At 42.3% G+C, this 23,037-nt stretch overlaps 1 protein-coding gene across 1 annotated transcript in view; it reads right to left on the reverse strand.

Annotated features, from left to right (window-relative positions):
• The window catches only part of fmn2b (formin 2b), a 36,901-nt gene extending 18,436 nt beyond the window's left edge, over nt 1–18,465 (reverse strand). The window contains 9 exon segments of the mRNA XM_018666509.2: nt 2,190–2,334; nt 3,396–3,934; nt 3,937–4,392; nt 5,963–6,021; nt 7,772–7,786; nt 9,679–9,829; nt 10,204–10,382; nt 14,465–14,715; nt 16,526–18,465. Of these exon segments, the coding sequence (XP_018522025.2) occupies nt 2,190–2,334; nt 3,396–3,934; nt 3,937–4,392; nt 5,963–6,021; nt 7,772–7,786; nt 9,679–9,829; nt 10,204–10,382; nt 14,465–14,715; nt 16,526–18,186 (3,456 nt within the window). The 5' untranslated portion in view covers nt 18,187–18,465.
• Between the last annotated feature and the right edge of the window lie 4,572 nt (nt 18,466–23,037).

Genomic DNA, 23,037 nt, shown 5'->3' on the forward strand with positions numbered 1-23,037 from the left:
GAAGGGAAGGAGTGGTAGCCACTTACTGTGCAACAACTCATTCACTCACACACAGACCTGGACTCTTCTTTTGTGTGCAATAACCACATCCACCACCACAGTGCAATAATGTAATTTAACCACAGGCCATACAGTTCTCCATATTTATCTTATTTCATCCTTATTTTATTCTGTCTATACTTTGTATATTTAGCTAAGAGTTTACTGTTTATTATTTATCCTGTAAGAGTTTACTGTGCACTGTTTATTGTTTATTCTTTCATCCTATTTTGTATCTATAAGCTGCTGGAAAGTCAATTTCCCTGAGGGAGTCATCCCAAAGGGACCAATAAAGTCAAGTCTAAGTCTCTAAGTCTATTTGATTTTGCACGCAGCATTTCCACAAATATGGCACCAAAGATGATGCTGCTATGATCAGTCTGATAAAAGTTGGTACTGGAAGTAAAAGATGAGTAACATATACAATTGATGATAGCATGGTAACAATTTTAAAACTAGGACCTGAAGTCTGGGATGGAACAAAAATACTGAGTATCTGGTAGATGAAAGGTCAGGGGTCACCAAAATGGTTAGAAATCATTACATTTTGTATTTTGTCGCACATTATTTTACAAATCTTTACTCATTAATCATACAGTTTTAGTATGTCCAATATATGTTATATCATAGAAGTACTGAATATTGATGATATGCTTCACCTATTTTTCTTTTATGATATGTCTCATATGTCATTGACAAAACAACATATTTACTTAAGATATCCAGGAAATGGGGAGAGAGAGCAGGGGACTGACATGCAGCAAGGGTCTGGCTGGATCGGGAGTTGAGCCTAGGACTCACTGCTCACGGTGCTAAGGCCTATGTGATACACACCCGCACCATTCAGCTATCAGGTTGCCCTACATTTACATAATTCTATGGTAATCAACCTCTTATTGGTGTCTGATTAGCTAAGACACTCATAGGACTAGGGTTGTGGTTTGCTGTCTGCCAGCGAAGTGATAATTGTCACTTGTCATTGTTTAACATGTATGCTTCTCCTTGTGTAGTGGAGTTTATCAGGCTTTGTATTTACACAATAGAATTCAGTGACTGAGACAGATGAGAGAAAATTAAGACTGATCAGCAGTGCCCTGCACCTTAATACCACAGCTAGTAGGGATTGTGGGAGTGTCTGTCAAGCATTGTGGCAAAAGCAGCAGACACACAGACTGGATCTGTTTCCTGGTGGACTTTATCATTAGTCTGTTTGGAATTTGGACTGTGTATGAGTGTATCTGGGATCTATTCTTTGTCATTACTGCCTGCTTACTGGACTATGTTGAGCTGCGTTCTTTTAGATGTAGTCAAATACTGTAGGTTTTCCCCTTTGCCTATTACAAGCTGTTATTTGGAATGTAAATGTTGTAAAAAGTGCTGTTTATACTTGTGTAACTTTCCTTCATCAGACTACTGATGCTCATCATCTCCTTATTCTCTGTCACGTCATAATTGCTGCTGTTATTTGCTATATTCCTTCTATATTACATGTTTCATTCAGTTTGTTACTTTGTAGCCATTATTAATGGACCAGTTACACTAACTGCAATGACCGATAGGATGTTCTAATGTATGAAGTCATCAGAGAGCATCCTTTCCTCTCTTAGATTGAATAAATGCAACAGAGCCAATTTCTGAGTTTCTGTTCATATACATTGAAAATTAATATGTTTTAATAATCTGGACTTAATTATAACATTTAATCAGACTTTTTGAAGGTGTATGAATATTTATTTTGTTTTGCATTTGCATTTTTATTTACTTTATAAGATCTGTTATTTTGTGCTTTATCTATAGAACCACTTCCATACACATCAACAGGTTTGTAGCTGTCACCATCTGCTCATAGCTGTAAGTGACTTTGCCTTCAAATTAAAAATTGAGACTACATCCTGGATATCATCATATGTGTCCTGACAAACACACTGAGGAAAATGTCACTCTGAAAGATTAGCCATTAGAGCCTTCCATTTTACCTGGCTTCAACTAGGAGAGGATTAAAAGTCTTCTACCTCTGCCCCCTCTCTATCAAAGCCATATCAAACTTTTAATCTTTAAGAAGGAATAACAAGTTCAAAACCTGTAGTTAGTTGTTGCTGACTTTATAATTGTGCCAGTAGTCCTTATGCATATAGATAATAGACACAGACCTGTTTGGTCTTGGACTTGGTGATGGTGTCAGACAGTGGCTGCTTCTTCACTTTCACAGCTGTTTTGGAGAACAACTCTACAAACTCCTCAAAGTCCACGTCTGGCTCATCTATTGTGTCCCACACCAATGAAGAAGAAACGTCCCTGAGAAACACAAAACAGCACTTACATCTCAAAACCTAAAAATAGTGTAAACATTTTCAGCAGTGAATCATGATTATCCTCTTTGGTCTTACTGGTCTCAAACAGTGCTGCGAGTGTGCACAGATTTGTACAAAGGATGGATGTGATCCATTCAATACTCTGATAATAAACCCTGCAGTAAACTGACAGCGCCTGATCAACTCTGAACTTCTTTGTAAAATTAACTCTAGCTGTAGGATTCAGTTCAGTTCTGTGTATGACATCCTATTCTGCCTGTTCTTCTTCTACAGTAGGAAAATGATAATTGGTAAATGATAAATGGTTTTTTTTCCAGTGGTATTGAAGGTGGATGTGTTTCAGTCCTGACAGCTCCACATCACACATCTATGATGTTGATGGTTGGGTTGGATGAGCTTCTGTTCACCACTCTGACCTTGTGAGATACAACAAACTGTACGACTTACAAAAGTTGCTGATGGTGGTTGATAGAGGCTGTACAGCTTTTCATCACTCATCCATCCTAGATCATAGCCTCAGTCACACAGTCATGTTTTACCTACTGGTGAAGTTTCCAAATGTTCTTTCTGAATTTGCTCAGTATAATTACTGTCAGGTACCTTATGAGAAAACACAGTTTACTCTGGACAATCTGCATTTTTCGTCCCTCAGATCACACATGCTGTCAGCTGCCACAAACACAGTTTGTGGCAGCTGACAGAACATAGGCAGCTGACAGGAACGCAGTACCTGAGAACATGGCAAGAGGAGCTTGTTCATTGGTTGCTACATTGCTCCATGAATCGATTTTGATTGATTTGAGTTAAGGGTGAATCCATACAGAAAAGACATCGCATGAAATGATATGTGAAAAGCAAAAAGGTAGAGTGTGTAGGTAGTTAAGAGGCTCTGGATCACACTCACAGCTTTAAAACTAAGATTTCCAAGTTGAGGCTACTGAACAGCAGCACTAATATGAAGAACACATCAGTTTTAGACTCAAGATGAAGTAAATGCTAAAAATGCAGCATCATGTTGAGGCTGTCCTACAGTTGTTACTTTACTTTTTGGTGTGCAGTTGGATCCTGGTCCAGTAGAGTGGCTTCATGGGTCTGGGTGGCTCCACCAAAGCCTTCCTGGGTGGCTTCTCCTGAGTCAGACCCAGAGTGTACAGCCCCAATGGCAGAGGAGGAGGCAGGGAACCCAAAGCCCCTGGAAGAGCTGGAGGAATACAGATGGCTCCTGGTGGAGGAGGGGCAGGAGGAGGCCCACAGCCTGGAGGTGGTGGTGGAGGAGGTGGGCCTCCGAGTCCTGGTAATGGAGGAGGAGGAGGGGGAGGGGCTATGCCACCAGGGAGAGGGAGGGGTGGGGGTGGGGGTGGGAGAGGGCCACCAGAAAGGGGCGGAGGAGGAGGAGGGGGTGGAGCAAGGCCACCAGGGAGAGGAGGAGGTGGGGGTGGGACACAGCCACCAGGAAGGGGAGGAGGTGGTGGTGATGGTGGAGGGGCTGGCACTGATCCCACTGGTAAGGGTGGAGGAGGAGGTGGTGGGGGAGGGGCTGGCACTGATCCCACTGGTAAGGGTGGAGGAGGAGGTGGTGGTGGGGGGGTACCACAGTCTGTCCTGAATGAGGAGGTGCTGCCCCTCCTGGAAGGGGAGGCGGAGGCGGAGGAGGAGGTGGCTGCTGCTGACATGAACACTGGAAGCCGTCTCGCCCGGGTGGGGGCTCTAAGCTGTTTGCTCCGTCACTACAAGGCACTTTGAACTTAAAGCTGTCATCCATGGGTGACGTCTGCACCGACTTGGCCTCCAGGCAGCTCAGAGATGGAGCTGCCTCTGTCTGCAGGTGAGCGTCACACACAGCCCTCAGCAGGCCCTCCTCTCCTCCACACTCCTGATCTGTGGTGGAGGTGGTGGGTTTCATACTGCCCCTGTCCAGCAGAGGGGGCTGTCGCTCCAGCTCAGCGATCTTAGTCCTGAGGTCCTCTATGGTTTGTTCCAGCTGTTGAATGACATTAACGTGTTTCTCCTTCAGTTTTGCTGAGGAAAGGACCCGCTCCTCCTGCATGAGAGGAGAGACAACCAGGAGATGGACAAAAATGAAAGTAAAAATAAATGAGGAAAAGTAGAAGTGCCTCCTCAGAAAGACTCTAAGGTTAACTCTCACTGGGAGATGATATTCTGTAGGTCTGCCACTGACCACATGGGATCAATCAAAGCCACTGAGGATACATACACAGGCTGTGTGTGTGTGTGTCCTCTGAAGCCAGCTCTCACAGACCACATTATAATGTAAATGAGGAATATGTCCAGCATTAATATATTCCAGTGGTCCACCATAACTAAGAGGGAGTGTGACATACACACTGCAACAGAAAGAGACTACCATATGACTGTAGTGTTTGACTCAATGAGACTACTTCAGCGAGCTTGCACTCTTCACTTCATTTGCTGCTGTTTTCCCATCAAGCAGACTTTGGTTGAGAGAAATCAGAGAAAAATCCAAACTTCCAGGGTCTGTTCCAGAAGTAAGAAAATCTAATTCAAAACCCAACTGATATTTGTGCTACACTACACTCACCACTAAACAGAGCCTTTGTCATCAGCAGGTCATGTGACTCAGTTCTTATGTTTAGATAAATGGTAGTGTTGGTATGACAAACTGTGGTTAGTTCACATGTCTGAAACAAGAGCAGGACAAAAGCAACTGAACATTGTACAACTAGAAAGTAGATAAAATGACAGCATCAGTCAGTTTTATGAATATGGTCCAGTCCAAGCTACAGTGTTTCTTAGGAACTTTTAGTTGTTTCTGTCCTCATAAAGTAACTGTTGTTAAAACCATAGTCTTATATCGTCCGCTGTAGTGGAGCTGATGAACATGCTCTTTTTTTCAGACAGATGGATGAAAGAAATGCTGATTGAGAAGAAGAAATTTGTGGAACAGAGGTTAACCTGGACGTGACATCATGACTTCAGCTCTCTCTACTGCTTCACCTCCTGAATTACAAACACCATTAGCTCTCCTGTTTGTTACAAACTGTAATTGATGTCTAGCTGAATGGACGAGTACCAGAGAAAGGTTCAGTCTCTCAGGCAGCACTACACATGTGGCTGTTTTCTCCAGATCCCTTTACTTAGGTGATTGTGTGTTCTGAATACAAACATCACTGCTGATCAAAGCTCTGCTAAACTGGAGAACTTTTGAAACATCTGTTTGGCTCTATGTTCATCAATTAGGGCTTTTACTTCACCATCAAGATGCTAGACCCTTAAAGTATGATTAGGATTTCTTCTATATAACGTTTAATGTACCAGCAGTGGAGAATATCTTCTTAGACAGTGGACAGCACACACCAGTAAATTTTTAAATAAAATACATTATGCACACTGACTCAAACAAAGTCTTTCACTCCAAATTACAGTGTGTTCATGTCTGTAAATTCACATGCATTATACTCCCTGAAACTCAAAGTACTGTAGGGATCTCAAAGAGGAGAAGAAACACCTTTATCGTGCACTACAATTCTGTGGAAAATCATTTGGCATAACACGGTTTAGAATGAACTGTAATATAGTCTGTGCATCTGTCTGGGTTAAAGAAAGTTAAAGAGAGAGTTAAAGTGACTGACCGGACAGTCCTGGCTCTCCTTCTGTTGTTGCCTCAAACCCAACATGGCTGCATGGTGTTCTGGACAAACAGACACATCAGCAGGTCAGTAGAATACAGGCCAACACTTTTCACAAGGATCGAGACTCCAGTAGATGACCATAAACACATGAACTGACTGTACCAGTTGTATATATACTGGTTCTGCTCAGTACCAGTTTTTCCAAGGTTTATCAGATTCACAGTTTTTCTTTTTTATCTCTAGTTAGTCGGCCTACCAACAGCAGCCAGTTGTAAACTTGGCATCATCATTTTTTCACTACAGACCTAAACAAATAACAGTTTGAATCACATCTACTGGAATCTCTGCCTGAGCCAATCAGCTGCATGGTCTTCATTAAAACTGTGATATAACAGCACTAACACACCACCACAGTGTGATATACTGTATAATTACAATATTATCACTGATGAGTTGGTCCAAGGCACACAGTGAAGATTTTCAGATTAGAATAGATTTAGGGTGATATTAACAAACCCCAAATAAAATGGACACTGTATTTGAGAGAATACTATAGGAACGTCACAACATTTAATGCTTTTACAGAATGAAAATATTGACTAGGGATAGACCGATTATTGGCTGGGCCGATTCCCACCCACAGCACCATCTGATTGGTTACAGCAGAGCCACGGCACGGGTAACAGCCAATCAGCAGTGAAAGCTGTGCATGCACAGTGCTCACACAAACGGCGCAGAGGAGAAAAAGTTTTTCCGGGTGGAGAAGCAGGTGGGATATATGTTTCTTTATTTACTGTAGAAAACCTTAAGGAGCTATTTCTTTGTTTAAGTTTTCATTTAACTTTATAAGACATGCTGCTGAGCCTGGGAGCTCCCTGCACTTTTTGTTAGAATTTTAAAACAAAGGTGTCTATCTCTAATATTGACTAGCTTTATTATTGTACCTGTACATTTCCATACTTGTGTGTCAGGACACAGTGAACTGTTGTTGTCAAATGGAGGGGCCAACCAGCTACGAATAATACAGTATGACTGGCTGCAAATTATTACGAGTTCACCTCACAACATACAACAAAATACAACACATAAATTAGCACTGTACAATTTTTTAGTGGGTTTAATCAGGATGTTTAAATGCCGTGGCTGCTGGGAGTCGATGTTTCACTCACTGCTGTTGTGATACACTAACTAACAAAGAGTGAAACTAAAAAGGATACAATGAGAACATTCACTTGTGTAACAACAAATGTTGCAAGTTGAGGGTGCATACACATGGTGGTTATAAGAAATACTAATCTGATTTAGGTTTTTTTCTGTTTACTGCACTTCACATGAGGTTAACTGATGAATAAAAATTAATCATGGAGTTATTTTTGACAGCATCCTCACTTTACCTTTAGTGCCTAAAACTGCTAAACATTTGCACAGTACTGCATATCTGGGGAACCAGAAATGTAAAATCCATGTTGTCCCTGTGTAACGATGTGCACCTTTATATTAGAGTACAGTTACTAATGTGCACTGATCATATAACAGAATGAAATGTTTTATCTGCTCTTTGGGTTATATTAAAAAGGAAATGAGACAAAATGAGCATATATTAAAGGCTTTACTTGAGAGGCCTGTGTTAATAACACATAGTGCTCAGCTTTCAACATAAAGGTTTATTTCACATTATGACTTTACTAAACAGGCAGACTAATCTTCAACTGAGGCCTTACAACAATGGGAATGTGCTCGTATTTGCACATTCTCAGGGTTTGAGTCAGCACAAAAATACAGCCCACAGCTGCAGAAATGATTACTGACCTTGACTGTCCTCTACTAATGCCAAAGAAGGAAGATGGAGAAATCCCAATCAGAGGTGGATAGGAACAGGAAAAAAAAAAGCAAATGTTAGAGTCCTTACATAAAACTGAATGGAGATCAGGCATATTTTGTCTTTGACAGAGCTGTGTCAGTAGGCATTCAAGGCCTGACACACACAGTTACCTGCAAGGCTGATACTCACACAAAGAAGCTTACCTGTGATGTTAATTGTTTACAGTTGTTTTTAACTGTATGTTTTGCTATAGATTTGAGTTTGAAGAGTACATGACATTTATTACGGGACATAAAAGCAGTGTAGTAAGCTTTTTTAAAATCACATTCCTGATCATAAAACTGACCAAAACATGTCCAGAGTTAATAATCAGATCATCTGAGGATGGTCAAGTCACACTGATCCTTGGAAACTCCTGAATAACTCTGAAACTAACTGACTGTCCTAGAGCTTGTCTTCCTCCTGTTAAAGGATGATATCTTGACTGAATCTGTAAAGACCTAAAGGACTACCCATGATGCAACAATAATTAAACATTTACTAGTGTTATTGATAGTGTTAGTGCTATTAATGTACCACTGTTTGTCATTATTATTCTTTAGCTGTAATAATAATAATAATAATAATAATTATTATTATTATTATTATTATTATTATTATTATTACTACTACTACTACTACTACTACTACTATTTACATTTTGACTTAGTCTGTGTATCTGCAATGTTGTCTTTCTCCTACCCCATTCCCCCACCCCCCTCTCTTTCTGTCTAAACCCAACCAGTCGAGGCAGATGGCCGCCCACCTTGAGTCCAGTTCTGCTCGAGGTTTCTGCCTCTTAAAAGGAAGTTTTTCCTTGCCACAGTCGCCTAGTGCTTGCTCATGGTAGATCTGTTGGGTTTCTCTCTGTAAATTTTATAAGATAAAGAGTACGGTCTAGACCTGCTCTATATGTACAGTGCCTCGAGATAACTTCTGTTGTGAATTGGCGCTATATAAATAAAATTTGACTTGACTTGACTTGACATCACATGAATGTCAAAGAGCTGAAAACAAGGCAGGTATCCACCACCAGGACTCTAGGTATTATGGGACAGTGAAGACAGTTGCTTTCAGATGCAGCATAAAGTGGAATACAGTCCACTGAATGTCTAAGTTAATGACATCTATAAAAATATTCAAAGACACTCACATTATCTATTGTGTGGTTAAACAGTTACAGTAGCTCTGTGGAGGAGGGACTCAGAGAGAGTGGGATTCTGCTGGGACCTAACCCTCTGTAACAAACACCAATAGATTCAACAACACAGTTAAATCAACAACACCAAAAACAGGTGGAGGAGGTTTGTAGAGTTGCAGCGATGTGTAATGTGTAGCGGAGTAATAGTGAGGAGTGTCAGGTTCTTACGGATGCATTGTGCACCTGCATGTACACAAACAGGCATCCATCTATCCATCCATTATCTATACCACTTATCTGTTAAGGGTCGCGGGGGGGACTGGAGCCTATCCCAGCTGTCATTGGGCGAGAGGCAGGGTAGACCCTGTACGGATCGCCAGTCCATCACAGGACCAACATATACAGACAAACAACCACTCACATTCACACCTAGGGCCAATGAAACGCGTATGTCTTTGGACTGTGGGAGGAAGCCGGAGAACCCAGAGAGAACCCACACAGGCCCAGGGAGAACATGCAAACTCCACACAGGCTCAAACCTGGGCTCGAACCCTCTTGCTGTGAGGCGACAGTGCTAACCACTGCACCACTGTGCAGTGTCTATAACATCTTTGCAAGTAATCACTGACGCTAAGAATAAAAGCTACTAATTTGTCTCAGTGTATTATGAGTTGAATGATAATCTGCATATCAAGCATGTAGAGTTGTTCTTACCAGCCTCTGTGGATTTGAGCACAGTTCTATTGTCTGAACCAGGCCTGGCTGAGGGCCAGGGACCCTTGATCTGCCCATGTACCTTCCCATCCGGAGGATCCAGGGAGTGTGGTGGCTGGTTCACTGCTGCCCATGTATACAACTGGTCTTGCTGGGGAGATCATTATGATTAGAGTCAGTTAATGAATAGAATGAGACATTATATTGATTTTCAGAGGGTTCTGAACTAATAAACCTGAATATGGAAAATCCATAGAGGCAGGAAAACAAAAACATAATCAGGTGCACCAAGCTGTTTTTTGCTTCTATAATGTCCTGCTAATGCAGACATAAGAATACAGGCTTGTGGACTTGGATGAGAATAATAAAATAACAAATAACTGGATGCTGATCTGGGAAAGTGAAGGCAGGCTAAAGCTATGTACATTCATATTTACATTATGGAGGGATATTTAAAAAGCTCATGAAGTGTAAACTGTGAAAGAAGAATATACTGTACATCAAAGATGGGCTGCAACTACTTACATCAAAATTAGCTGATGGTGTGTTGGTGATGTGGGCAGTGCTGCCACCTAGCTGCTCTCTGAAGCAGTCAGTGAACGGCAGCAGGAGCCCCATGGCCAAGATCCTGGAGCAGAGCCTCTCAGCCTCCTCAGGCTCCTCCTGCTGCTGCTGCAGGAACAGCTTCTCCAGCAAGGTTCGACCTGGACGTGCAGCCATCAAAGACAGAAACAAGGCTGATGTAACATGTATACAGGTGAGAGGCTGGGAACCACAAGTACTTTATTCAATAGTAAAATCCATCACATAATCCAGACTCTGGATAGATATCATCATCAGTCATTTAATCCCCAGGTAAAACATTTCATTGTAAAGTTTTCCTGTTTGAATGCTTCAAAACTTGAGGACTGTGTCAAAATTAAAAACCCTCCTTCATATTCCACTACTACTTACATCAGTTAGACCTGCACAGAGAGTCCAGGTTTGCTGGTCTCATGTGCTGAGCAAAGGTGTTACCTTTACAACAGGATGGAGTGGACAACATCTAAGCAGGACAATAACAGGTGTGAGATACTAAAGCTACAGTTCCATGACTGTTGAGAAGGACATCCATGTTGTTTTGTGCTTTGTTGATGTTATAAGCTCCTTGGATGCACCATCAGACACAAATTTAACTTGGCCATTGTCGGGGTGGAGGGCAGGCCATCCCTCCACCTCCCAAAGTAAACTTTCAAATAAAAGAAAAAAATGTGACTGATGAACAACTAGTGTGTCCTCTGGAATGTGTGAAACATCATTGAGTCACATGTCAATGTATGTAAGGAGTTCAGTGAATGAAAAGAAAAATCATCTTCATATCACGTCCCTAAATTCTTGAATTCTGAATTCCAGTATTGTTTGAAATGAAATGGAAATACCAACAGTGTTTCCATTATCTAATGGTTTGAACTCATCTGACTGGCTGGGGAAGACAGATGCTCAGCTGGCTACAGGACTGGTTTCAACTGTGACACACCCTCAGACTATCTAATGCACTGACAAAACCCAAAGATGATGACATGAAAAAAGCTTAAAGAAGCTTCTTTACGCTGAGATAACTTGAAACGTATTCAGGAATTTGTGATAAAAGTAATTCAACTTTACACATGAAGATGCTAATCTACATACTACTGCCACATCATTACCATGCTGGCCACACTTGAAAATTCTTCCTTTTTTCATTAGGCCTTCCACTTCCAATATTGCAGTAGTTTGAGCTCAGTCCTTCCTTAAACACTTCCTGTTTACATCACACTGTAGTACAGCAGCCTCGGGACACTTTTCATATATAGCCTGAACCAACTCTTAACAATCAAACCTTATGTTAGACTGGAGTCTTAAAATCCATGTAAACCTATTATGTACTCCAGGAGCATGATTATGTGAATACCACCTTCAAAAATAAAAATTAAACACTGTACAACAGGCATTAAATAACTGTGCACGTGTTGCTCTGCAATTACCCCTCCAAAACACTAGTGGGCAGTGGGGCCTGCTGTGCGCCCTCTCCTGTGAAGGAGAGTCTGATGTGGTTGTGACACTCCATAGTTGTATAATGTTCAAAAAGCTGTGAGTGAGCTGCAGCAGCTCAGCAGGTAGTAGGCCCAGTCTGCACAGCAGGTTATCTCTTTATTCACAAACTCATGATGACTGATTAATATATTATGTATTTAAAGCAGCAGTGTGTAGGATTCATGGCATCTAGCAGAGAGAACGCCGATTGCAACCATCTGAACCTCCGTCCCCTCACCCCGCCCTTTCAACTACTACATCGACTACTCTGTCAAGTAAAGAGGTTCATTAATACATCTATATTTAGATATTATATTGTAGTCTGTAATGCTATAGGTAATAGCCAACATGTCATCTCTCCACTCCTCCTCTTCGTTTTCAGTAAACAGGCTGTGGCGTCAAAAATGTGAAAGGCCCTACATAGAGCCTCTATTTGGTTAAGTTTGGACTCCATGGCAGAGGACCTGCTTTCCATGTAGACATAAATGGCTCATTCTAAGTGACCAAAAACACAATGAACTTTAGTTTTATTTGATTAGACATTAATAAAAACATACTAATGTATATTATATTCCATTTCTGCCAATAGATCCCTGTAAATGTGACACACTGGTCCTTTAATCAATGTAATTACACTGAGTAATGCTGCCTTGCTAGCTAATAATAAACTTAACACTGATAATTGAAACAGAACAGTGAACTTGCTTCAGAGAGAGAGGCTGTCTGTTGTCATGGCTCTCTGTGTATTTACCTCATATGCACAAATTAGTTCAAATATGAGAACAAATTGTATCTTGTAGCTTCAATAGGGATTTTTTCCTCTCTTTTTTCTCTCTGACTTCTCTGGGGCTCTGTAAGTGAGGGCTGCTTGTTACACAATGGAAAACATAGTCATATGCAAACTGGCAAAAATTTAATGAGAGAACTGAGGACCATGGTTCTGCCATACAATCATGGCAGCCTCAACTTCCTGCCAGAGTCTCTCAGGCAGTGCTGCTAGCGTCAGAAGCTCTGCCCAAGGCAGACTGTTTCACCTAAATTTCATACTCTGCCACCAGTCTTTCATTTTCTGCCACCAAACTGCCTGCTGTGCCTGTGCTTTACACTTTCAAATACCTGTATGTCCTCAATTTACTCTGTCCAATGTTTTAAACACTATGACAATGACATACCTCATTCACCTAATGAGCAGGCCCCTGCTATTCTTTTTGTTCAGTTTTCAAAAGCTACAACAAACACACTTGAGTATTTTAATTCAAATCCAATAAATAAACAAAGTTGTATGTAATTGTAACATATATTCACTCAGGATCCTTGACAGATTACTGTTTGCCTTCATGTATCTCTTTTTCTATCCTGCACGTGGGTATAACAGGGAGACTGTGAACATGAGGGGAATGATGAGGCTGAAATGAAAGAAATGAAAAGAAAAGTTGAGGATGGCTGCAAAGATCATGGTCCTGAAGGAGAGAAAGTTTTGTTGACAACAGCAGCAGAAGAAGCTCACTGAACAACGGGAGACAACAGGAAGTTAAAGACTGCCCTCCAGAAGGCAAAAGAGGATACTGGACAGAGAGAGGAAAAGAAGTTACCTGCGGGGGAGGAAAAGTAAGGGAAAGATGAGTAGATTATCTCTCCACAAGAAAGCCTCTGTGCTCAGAAAGAGGAAATAGAGAGGCCTCTTTTGGGGAATGGAAAGAGTCCAGTAAACTGAAGGCCATGGAAGTGGAGTGGCAGAAAAAACTCAGCAAATTTGGAGAGCTCCTCACTGAGAAAGATGAACAGATCAGCAGGGCCAATGCAAAAAGGCAAGCCTGTGCTAACACTTATGTGGACACCTTGGTCCAGACGAATGATACACAGTTAGCTCAAAGAGGAAAGCTTCAAGAGGGAGCTTTCAGAGCAGATGGAGAGATTAGAGAAGGAGCTCTCTGAAAAGAAGATAGCTGCAGGAGGATCTGGAGATAGAGGTGGAAATCCAGCACCTCACAGAGAAAAAGATCCATCTTCAGGTACGCAGCTTCCTCAGCTAATCTTTCTAACAACTTCTTTTAGTCATTTGAAAGTACAAAAAAAATAGCTGTTGTTCCCTTTTCAGGGGCTCACAATGAAAACAGAGCAGACATGTCTCTGGAGCTGGAGCTTGCAAACATAAAACCAAACCCACACAACCAACCCCTAACCCCATCTGTCCTTCCCAGCCCCACCCCTACCCAGTACCATTCCTGTCCTCTTTATATATTTCTTCTAATAGTTCATTAAAATTCTTCTAATGCTATCTAAAAATGTTTCCCGTTATGCACAGTGAAACCCTTACAGATGGTCCAGAATGCAGCAGTGTGCCTGGTCTCTGATCAGCCTAAAAGGTCACGTGTCACACTGTCTACCCATAGCCACCTGCCTCTTCACCAGCTGACAGACAGATCAATAAACAGAAACAGGATTGGAACAACATCAGTTTCAGAGTTTGATTATCTGGTCTAGAATAAAAAAAAATATTATAGCCATATCATGCTGCTAACCATTTCGCCAGTTTTAAGCTACAACCTGCTCTGTGTAGCTGTGTGATGAGATCATACCAAGTGGATGGTGGGTAGAAACCTGTTTAGTCAAGGCTGATGAGCTTTTAATATGGACAGAGAGGTCATGACTGCCATTTCTGTTACATGTAGTGTCTTACTTTCTTGCCCACAGGAAACAGTGATCATTGAAACTGAGACTGCTCTGTACTCACCTGTAAAGACGTCCTGAAAGCCACAGGTAGAAACCTGCCCACAGGACGATCTGGTGGTAGCACAAATGGGCTGACTGCCTCCTCCTTTGTAGCTTGCCAGATATTCTCCTGAACCACTAGATCCTCCTCCATCCTCCTCTCTGCTCCTCAGCCTCCTCTCCAGCTCCTCCGTCCAATCAGCTGAGCGACTCAGAGGCCCAGCAAGACTTCGAGAGCGCTGCCGACGGACCTGGTGACCCTCAGCCATCATCCTGTCAACATTTACATTACTAGTTCATTTACATTGACAGTGGATTGAGTGGAGCGTACAGTTAATCTTGTGTAAAATGGCAAGTTCCCTGTCAAAGCAGAGTGAGTCGAAAGATAAGTGCTGTATCTGTCCCTGCCTTTCAGACAGTTTTCATGTGGTATGGAAGACTTAAAGCCTGTTTCATTTCTCAGTCACAAACCATCCTGTATACTTTGATTGCTGTCATTGTTATAGTATTATTAGTAATGCAGCTGAAATGGCAACTGCACTGCTTCACCACATAATAATGTAACTTTGCCAACAACAAAAGCAGGCATCATGTTCATGAACTGAATACCAAGTTGAGTCCGATACTATATGGAAATGAATGGAAATGAATGGCTCTGTGGAAGTTAGGGGGAGAAAAGGCTAAAACAGAAAAACTAATTGTATAGTCTTTTAAAGGTCTCCTTCAGACACATTTTAAAGTATATAAAAATACTCTGCTGTGATTAATATTTTGTTCAATATGGTTTTCCTGAACATGAAAAAACCCTGGAAGCATATCTGTACTTACTTGCTCATTGATAAATTCTGAGCCTGTGCCCTGCCCACCACCTGCTTGTACCAAGTTGACCAATGACTGAGCAGTGCACATTAAAATGGCTAGTGTTAAAGGAAACAATGGAGAGATTCAGACATATATGTTTGAACCTCAATCAGTGCCAGACTCAGAGGAGCTGTGCATATGAATCAGAATGGTAAGTGTAGTTAGCATCTTTCATTTGTCCATGTTGTCTTAGCTTGTTGCTGGTACTGGCTGACACAGTGTTAGTGGGTGCGCTAATACAAACTCTCTGTACAGTCTCTGCACTGACAGGTCCACTCTGTGCTGGACATTTCAGGTGCAGTTGTGAGGTGGAAACACTGGCTGCTTATTTCTCTCATTACGTGTCTTTTATCTTAGAGAAAAACACCGTCAGGGGAGATCTTTAAACACCATTGTACTGTTGTGGATTTTTGTTGTTGTTGTTTGAGAAATCTCATTTAACTTTTAGATATTACTTGAGCTAGCTGGTGTAGGTAAAATAGTAGTCTAAGTACCTCCAACTGTGACACTAGTTGATGACATACAGTAGATCCATTTATTGGATAACTGATGGGTAACTTAATGCCAGTCATAGGTTAGCAACAGAAACCAGGCACTGCAGAACTGTTGAGCTTTACATTTCTCATCCTGAACTGCGGTGAATGAGTAAACTGTCAGTACTGGTTTATTACAATTTAGATCTGTTTTTCACAGCTTGGGCTTCTATCATAATAATAACACTATACTTACCAAAGTCATTACCCAGGACCTGTGACCTTACAATATGGTGACATCACTACAACATGTGACAGATCAGTCAGGTTGTAAGTAAAGCTGCTGTTGAAACCACTGGATATAGGTGTCAACCTGACAGTGATGAAATGTTGGTTATATTCCCTCATAGTAGTAGTAATTTGCTCACTTTCATTTTCTTGTCAGAATGAGTTTAGTTAACCCTTGCCTTTGTTTACAACCTGTCTGATCAATTTTTATCATTTGATTAACAATTTGATTAACATCATGCTTATTAATACCAAAACTATGAAAATAAGAAGTATCGTTTAATAATAAATCTAAGTGAATCCAGTCTATCTGCAGCCGTGATGTGATACATCATCTGATCAAAGTTCAAATCAAATCCAAATGTATCTGAAGTGCTGTCAGCCACATTCGACTGTCAGTTCAGAGGTAAAACAGAATCAAAGATTTATAAATAATTAGCATGCAGTAACACTGTGGGTACCTGTGGAGGTGATGGTGGGCTCTGCGTGGGGACAGGGGGCTGTGGGAGGGGGACAGGGCTGGGGAGTGTCCTGGGGAGCTGAGCTGTCTGGTGGTGGTCTTTATGTAGGAGGGGAAAATAGGAGGGTAGGGTTTCACCACAGGGCTAGAGGAGGTGGAGGAATGGGTGGACCTGAGGAGTCTTTTAGCCAGTGTGGGGCTCTCCTGGGGAGGCAGTGGGGTGAAGCAGATGCTGCTCCTCCTACATTGCTGGGTGGAGGGAGAGGCGCTGGTGCTGGCGGCAGCAGAATGGTTGAGCTCAGAGCCAGCACTCAGGCAGTCCTCAAGGGACTCTGCACTAGTACCTGAGCCTAACTGACCCTCACCTTCTTCAAACACGGTCCCTGTCCTCAGTCCCTCAGTGTCCTCAGGACCTCTGTTGTGGCCAACTGTGGGTGGAAGACTGAGATCCACCTCCACCTCAGGCTCCCTCTGCTCCTGAGGGGATTCACCTCCTTCTTCCTGCTCCTCCCCTGGGGGTTTCCCAGCACTGTCAAATGTATGACCGGGGAAGCTGTTACCACTGGTTACCATGGTGACTGGGCTGACTGCTACCCCCTCTACAGTAGCCATGGTGATGGCTGTATGAGGGGGCTGCTGTGCCCAAGCATGCTGGCCTTTTGTGCCTGTGGCAACACAAAGAGAGGCTTCTCTCTCTCCCTCCCTTTGCTCCTTCCCATTTAGCTCCAGATGCTCCTCCCTCTCCTCCGCCCTCCTCTCGTGCACCTCTGTGTGGACGGGGCGGTTTAGTGTTGGTGGCTGGTCCTTGTGCTTGACAGAGCCAGACAGAGTTCCTGTCTCTAAGAATGATAGGGCATCAGACCCCAGCTCTAGTTCTGGGGTCAGGTCAAGTACCTCAGGAGGAGTTAATTTAACCACTCCATTACTCTGCTTCTGCCTCCCCTCTCCTCCTCCCCAACTTTGATCCTTTTCTCCCCCTCCCTGCGCTTCCACAATGGAGCCAAACACCCCCTGCTGCTGCTGGCGCTGCAGCTTTATAGTGAGCTGGATGTCTGCTAGGAGATCCTCATGGTCAGCAGCTGAGTGGAAGCTGTAAATGTCCGTGTCTGACCCCGAGCTCCCTCCCTTCTGCCCTCCATCCTCTGCAGGAGAGGTTGCTGCTGTCGAGGCTTTCTGCTGCATCTCCTGCTTCTGCTTTCCTCCTCCTCCTCCACCTCCAATCTTTTTCCCTTGCTCCACTTTCTTTTTCTTCTCAGAGAAAGCAGCCTCATTGTCAGAGTGTCCGAGCTCATCTGCAGACAGATCAGGTGTTTTTGTGCTGTCCAGTTCGTCATGTTGAGATGCTAGAATGTCCTCCTTTGAGCCTGTTACTGATGAACATGTGTCTCCTTTCCCTTTCACGTTGCTCTTTCTCTTGCGGATGGAGAAAACAGAGGGCTTGGACTCTGATTTGTTTTTTTTCTTGCCTGGTCCTGTGCCATGAATCCCCGCTCCTCCTCCGCTGCTGCCTGCTCCTTTACCTCCATGCTTACCATGGAGTTTCTTTCCTCCCTTTTTTGTCACATCCCCTCCTCCCTCTCTCCATCCTTCATCCAGTGAAGGGTAGCTTCCATTACCCGATGCTGCTGCAGCTTTCCTTTGCTTAGCCTCCTGGTTGCCCATGTTGATGGAGAGCGTCCGATGGCTGTCTGCTCTCAGGTCATGCCTGGCAAGAGCGTTTTGTATCTGGGGGAGTTTTAAGATGTCTGTGCCTGTGGAAGGTAGGATCGTGTTGGCCTAATCTGTGGATGCACGTCTGGTGGAGGAGGAGCTGCTGCTGCTGATGGTTTTTTCAAAATCTCTGTTGTGCAGAGATCTTCCTCGTTGTTTTCCGGTGACGAAAGCTGGTGTGGCAGTGATGTTGGCACTGACGCAGGAGAGACATACAGCTCCCTCTTCCTCCTCCCCTTTCTCTCCCTGTCTTACCCTCCCCCTTTTCCTCCTCTCCATCTGCTGAAAGGAGTGACGTAGGCACTGCATGCTCAGTGGAGCTGTGACAGGGAGGCAGACTGGGAGAGATGGAGAGCAACTGGGATGGGGACACAAAGCCAGGTCTGCTGGAGAAACTGGCAAGAGAAGCTGAGAGGAATAAAAATGCTGCTAACTGTACACTATGTCAGTGGTCAGGTGGACTGGAAGTGGAGGTGGAAATGCACACCCCCTCTCATGTGGTCTGTCAGTGCAGCTGAGCGCACAATTCTTCACTGCATTTCCCATGATTCCTGGTTGGCTGCCTACATTGTCCATAGTGCTAAGTGTGGGAGGGACTCCAATAAAAAGGCCTGTCATGTGGCAAGATGCTGGTTCTGGAAAACCCAGGACATCCTCCATCCTCTGTTTTTAACAGAAACACACAAGTAGGAATTATTCTTAATAAAGATAAAGGTGAATCATTTGTTTAATCATCAAATATCCCACTCACCCATGGTTTCAGATGCTCACTGTTCATAGATTTTTCGTAGTCCACTCACCAATACAGCAGCTGGTCATGTGATGTTCTTTAGCAGATAGAATTTTCCCAGTTGTCATGAAAATGTATATGTTTTGTTTTTTTTACCATATTGATTTCTCATCCATGTTGACTTTTACGTTATGGTAGATCATTTTAAATTGATCTTCACCTTACTTTTATGTTACACCATATGACAGCGTAATATGCTTGTTAACAGTTGTCTCTGACAGAGAGGATCTTTGCTTGATTTGTTTACAGAGTGCTGTGAGAGCTGGCAGGATGACCAGTACTAATTCACTATTCAGGTCACCTCTTAACACTTGTTTGCTTGGGAGGGATCTAGCTCTTGTTCCTAGGCCCTTTTTGTATCATTATATATATTATATATTGTTGGAACAAAAGCAAGCCAGCTGAATTTAACCTAATGTAGTAGAAAGAAAAGAAAAAGGGAGGGTGAAACCATCACCATCACTTTTTTGTTTTCAGAATGCCTGGCAGAGAGCTTGTGACATTACTACCAACATCTTCTCAGCCTCAGTTCTCACCTGCAGGGGGCTCAGACCTTATGTTCCTCATAAAGAAAAATGCTGCGTTCCATTTACATCAGAGGTCGGAACTCAGAACAGGGAGTGACGTTACCTACAAGGTAACAGTATTCCAGTTGAGAAGTCAGAAAAACATGGACGCTCACAGAGCCATGTAGTTTGTTCTTTTGGAGTGCAAGTTCCAAACAAATCTGCTCCTCCTGAAGAGCACCTCAGTCTTTAATGTTAGATTTTAACACTTGCGAACATTCTTAAAAAGTTGTCCAAATTTAATTGTTGGAGGAAAAAGAAACATTAAGCCATGAACGTAGAGATCACATTTCTCCTGTGTTAGCCTCTCTACATTGGCTCCCAGTCAAATCCAGAGTAGAATTCAAAATCCTCCTCCTCACATACAAAGCCCTTAATGGTCAGGCTCCATCTTACCTTAAAGATCTCATAGTCCCCTACAATCCCACCAGGACTCTGTGCTCCCAGAATGCTGGTTTACTGGTGGTTCCCAGAGTTTCCAGGAGTAGAATGGGAGGCAGAACCTTCAGTTATCAGGCTCCTCTACTGTGGAACCTTCTCCCAGTTTCGGTCCGGGAGGCAGACACCCTCTGTACCTTTAAGAGTCGGCTTAAAACTTTCCTCTTTGATAAAGCTTATAGTTAGGGTTGGCTCAGGCTTGAACCATCCCTTAGTTATGCTGCTATAGGCCTAGACTGCCGGGAGATCTCCCATGATGCACTGAGCTCCTTTCTCTCTCTCTCTCTCTCTCTCTCTCTCTCTCTCTTTCTCTTCTCTCTCCCTCCATCTCTCCACTCAATATGGATTCATATCCCATGTTACATGTTACTAACTCAATATGTCCCCTTTCCTGTAGTATTGTGCTCTTCCGTCTCTCTCTCCTCTTCTGTCTCTCTCTGCAGGTATTTCTGCCTCTGGAGCTGTAGAGTCTGATCTGTGATGACAAGTCTCCTGCTGCTCCTACAACTCCACTCAACACCTGCTGCTAGAATTAGAAATGACTTATCACTGCTATTAGTTGTATTGCTGTGTTAGCAGTTAATACTTTAATTATCACTACTATCATTACTACTGCTGTATTACTGGCCTCATCTTACATCTGATATGGAACCTGTGTTATGCTATGTTCTTCTTTCGCTATTCTCTACCCCCTCTCCCCCCCTCTCCCCCTCTCTCTCTCCTTCTTAACCCAACCAGTCGAGGCAGATGGCCGCCCACCCTGAGTCTGGTTCTGCTCGAGGTTTCTGCCTCTTAAAGGAAGTTTTTCCTTGCCACTGTCTCCTAGTGCTGCTCATGGTGGGATTTGTTGGGTCTCTCTCTGTAAATACCTATTTTAAAGAGTACGGTCTAGACCTGCTCTATATGAAAAGTGCCTTGAGATGACTAACCATTGTCACTGCTAACCACTGTTAGCAATACCAGTTGATAACAACGCTCTACATGGTGTTTTGCCCATACAAACAGCATAGCAGCATGTCCACAGATGAACAGTACTATCTGTATGACCGACTTAATGTGGCGCTATAAGACAGAAGAACTGCTATAAACAGTGAAATCATCAGAGTGTTTGTAGAGTCTTAAAAATCATCTCATATTGATTGTTACATGGTTTCAATCAGATATATTGGTTGCTGTAGTATTTTTAGTATGCTCTTATATGATGTACACTGGAAATGGTTGAAATTATTGCAATTTTTGCACCCTACCTACTGCTGTGAACTTTAACCTACTTTTGTTGATAACCTTGGTTGAACTCCGCTGTTTGGTAACGTTGTAACCAGATGATTCAGCATTACATATGTATGAGCTGATGGCTCAGAAATATTGTTCTCAGATAATTCAGCACAGGGTATGTACCAGCAGGCCTAGATCTGACAAACTTAAAAGACATTCTCTCTCTGTAAAACCTGGCAAACTCAAGTCGGTTGGCACTTGACCCACCCCGGGGTTGCTCTGTTTATTGAATGTTACAGCTTATGATATTTCAATAAACTATTTTTGAAGCAGACTTTGCCTCTCTCCAGTGGCCTTATTTGAGCATTTTTCTTTACTCTGCTGATACACTAGAAGACAGTAAAGATGAAGTTGTGAGGATTAGGACCTGGTTTTTGTTCTGGCCTAAGTCTGAGGTCCTGTGACCCCACATGTTCACTACTATTGATACAAGTAGCAGCCATCTGAAATTGTTATATTGGGGTTGATGGGGTATCTCTGACTTTCCAAGATGGAACTCCGAATTCAGGGGGCGTTCCAGTTGAAATTTGTTTGTTTGCTTGTGTTTACAACTGGAATGCACCAGTTGTAAACACATAAAATCTGCTATCATGAAAATATTTTATCAACTAACAATGGACATTAGATCTAAACTATAAAAAGGTTGTTAGCACTCATAGATAAGTACATACAGTACATATAAGTATTTATACATGTGTGTGAGTAGTGATGACTTTTTTGCTCTTTTTATGCCTTTTGGCTCCTGACCCATTATACTCTGAAGAGATCTGGAATGAGCATGCCAGTTATTTTGTTTGTAAGGTCTCAACATCTTTTACATCCAGACTAACACTACTGTATAACCCTTTCATTCAAAAATATAGTTGTGGATAGTTGAAAATGCTGATGATCGATCAGTTACATGTAAACAGACATTTGTCAGGTAACTGCAGGGCACTGAAACACTCTGAAATAGATTTTTCAACTTAACTACCATATGATTAAATATTCCAGAAAGACCAAGAGTGACAATGTTAGGCTGTAATTCATGATGGTAATATGGACCTTGCAACTGCATTCTATTCCTACACAAATTATAATCCAATATGCTGAATCTAGGAAATAACATTACTGTGTAAATACTGACCTAGGGTGACAGAAGACTTTAAGAGCCTAAACTGTAGATCACATCCATATAAACTCTTTCCTCTTACTGTATTTCACTGCTGGTAGATCCTTAATCAAAGAAAATGATTTTAGATATTCACCTAGTTGCACACAAAAGGCCTCAACACTGATGTCCAGGGACAGATCAACAAGTATGAAAATGATGTACAATATTGTGTGATATTTACCTCTCTGTAAGTCTCTCTAAATAATAAAATTAACCTCGGTGTGACGGAATCATTTTCTACAAATCACATTGTTAAGAAAAGGCAAATATTATATGAGTTATTGTTATTAAAGAAACACGTCAACCATTTTAAATATGAACAACTCCACTGACTATATTTAGGGGTTTTTGTTTTGTTTAGTTTTGTTTTGTTTTTTGTTTTTTTTGGAAATCATGACTGTCGTGTACCACAGTTGAACAATTTAACAACAGTTTATCTTGAAGCCACTGGATGATGCTGTTGCACTGTTTTTACAGTGACCATGATTCAGAGATGCAGTAATGAAATGCAAAATATCAAAACCTTTGTCTCTTTATTTATTTATATTTTCAGCAATCATGGGTAAATATATTGAAGGTTA

This window comes from Lates calcarifer, unplaced genomic scaffold (assembly GCF_001640805.2).
Source record: "Lates calcarifer isolate ASB-BC8 unplaced genomic scaffold, TLL_Latcal_v3 _unitig_5776_quiver_344, whole genome shotgun sequence".
Lineage (NCBI taxonomy): Eukaryota > Metazoa > Chordata > Actinopteri > Centropomidae > Lates > Lates calcarifer.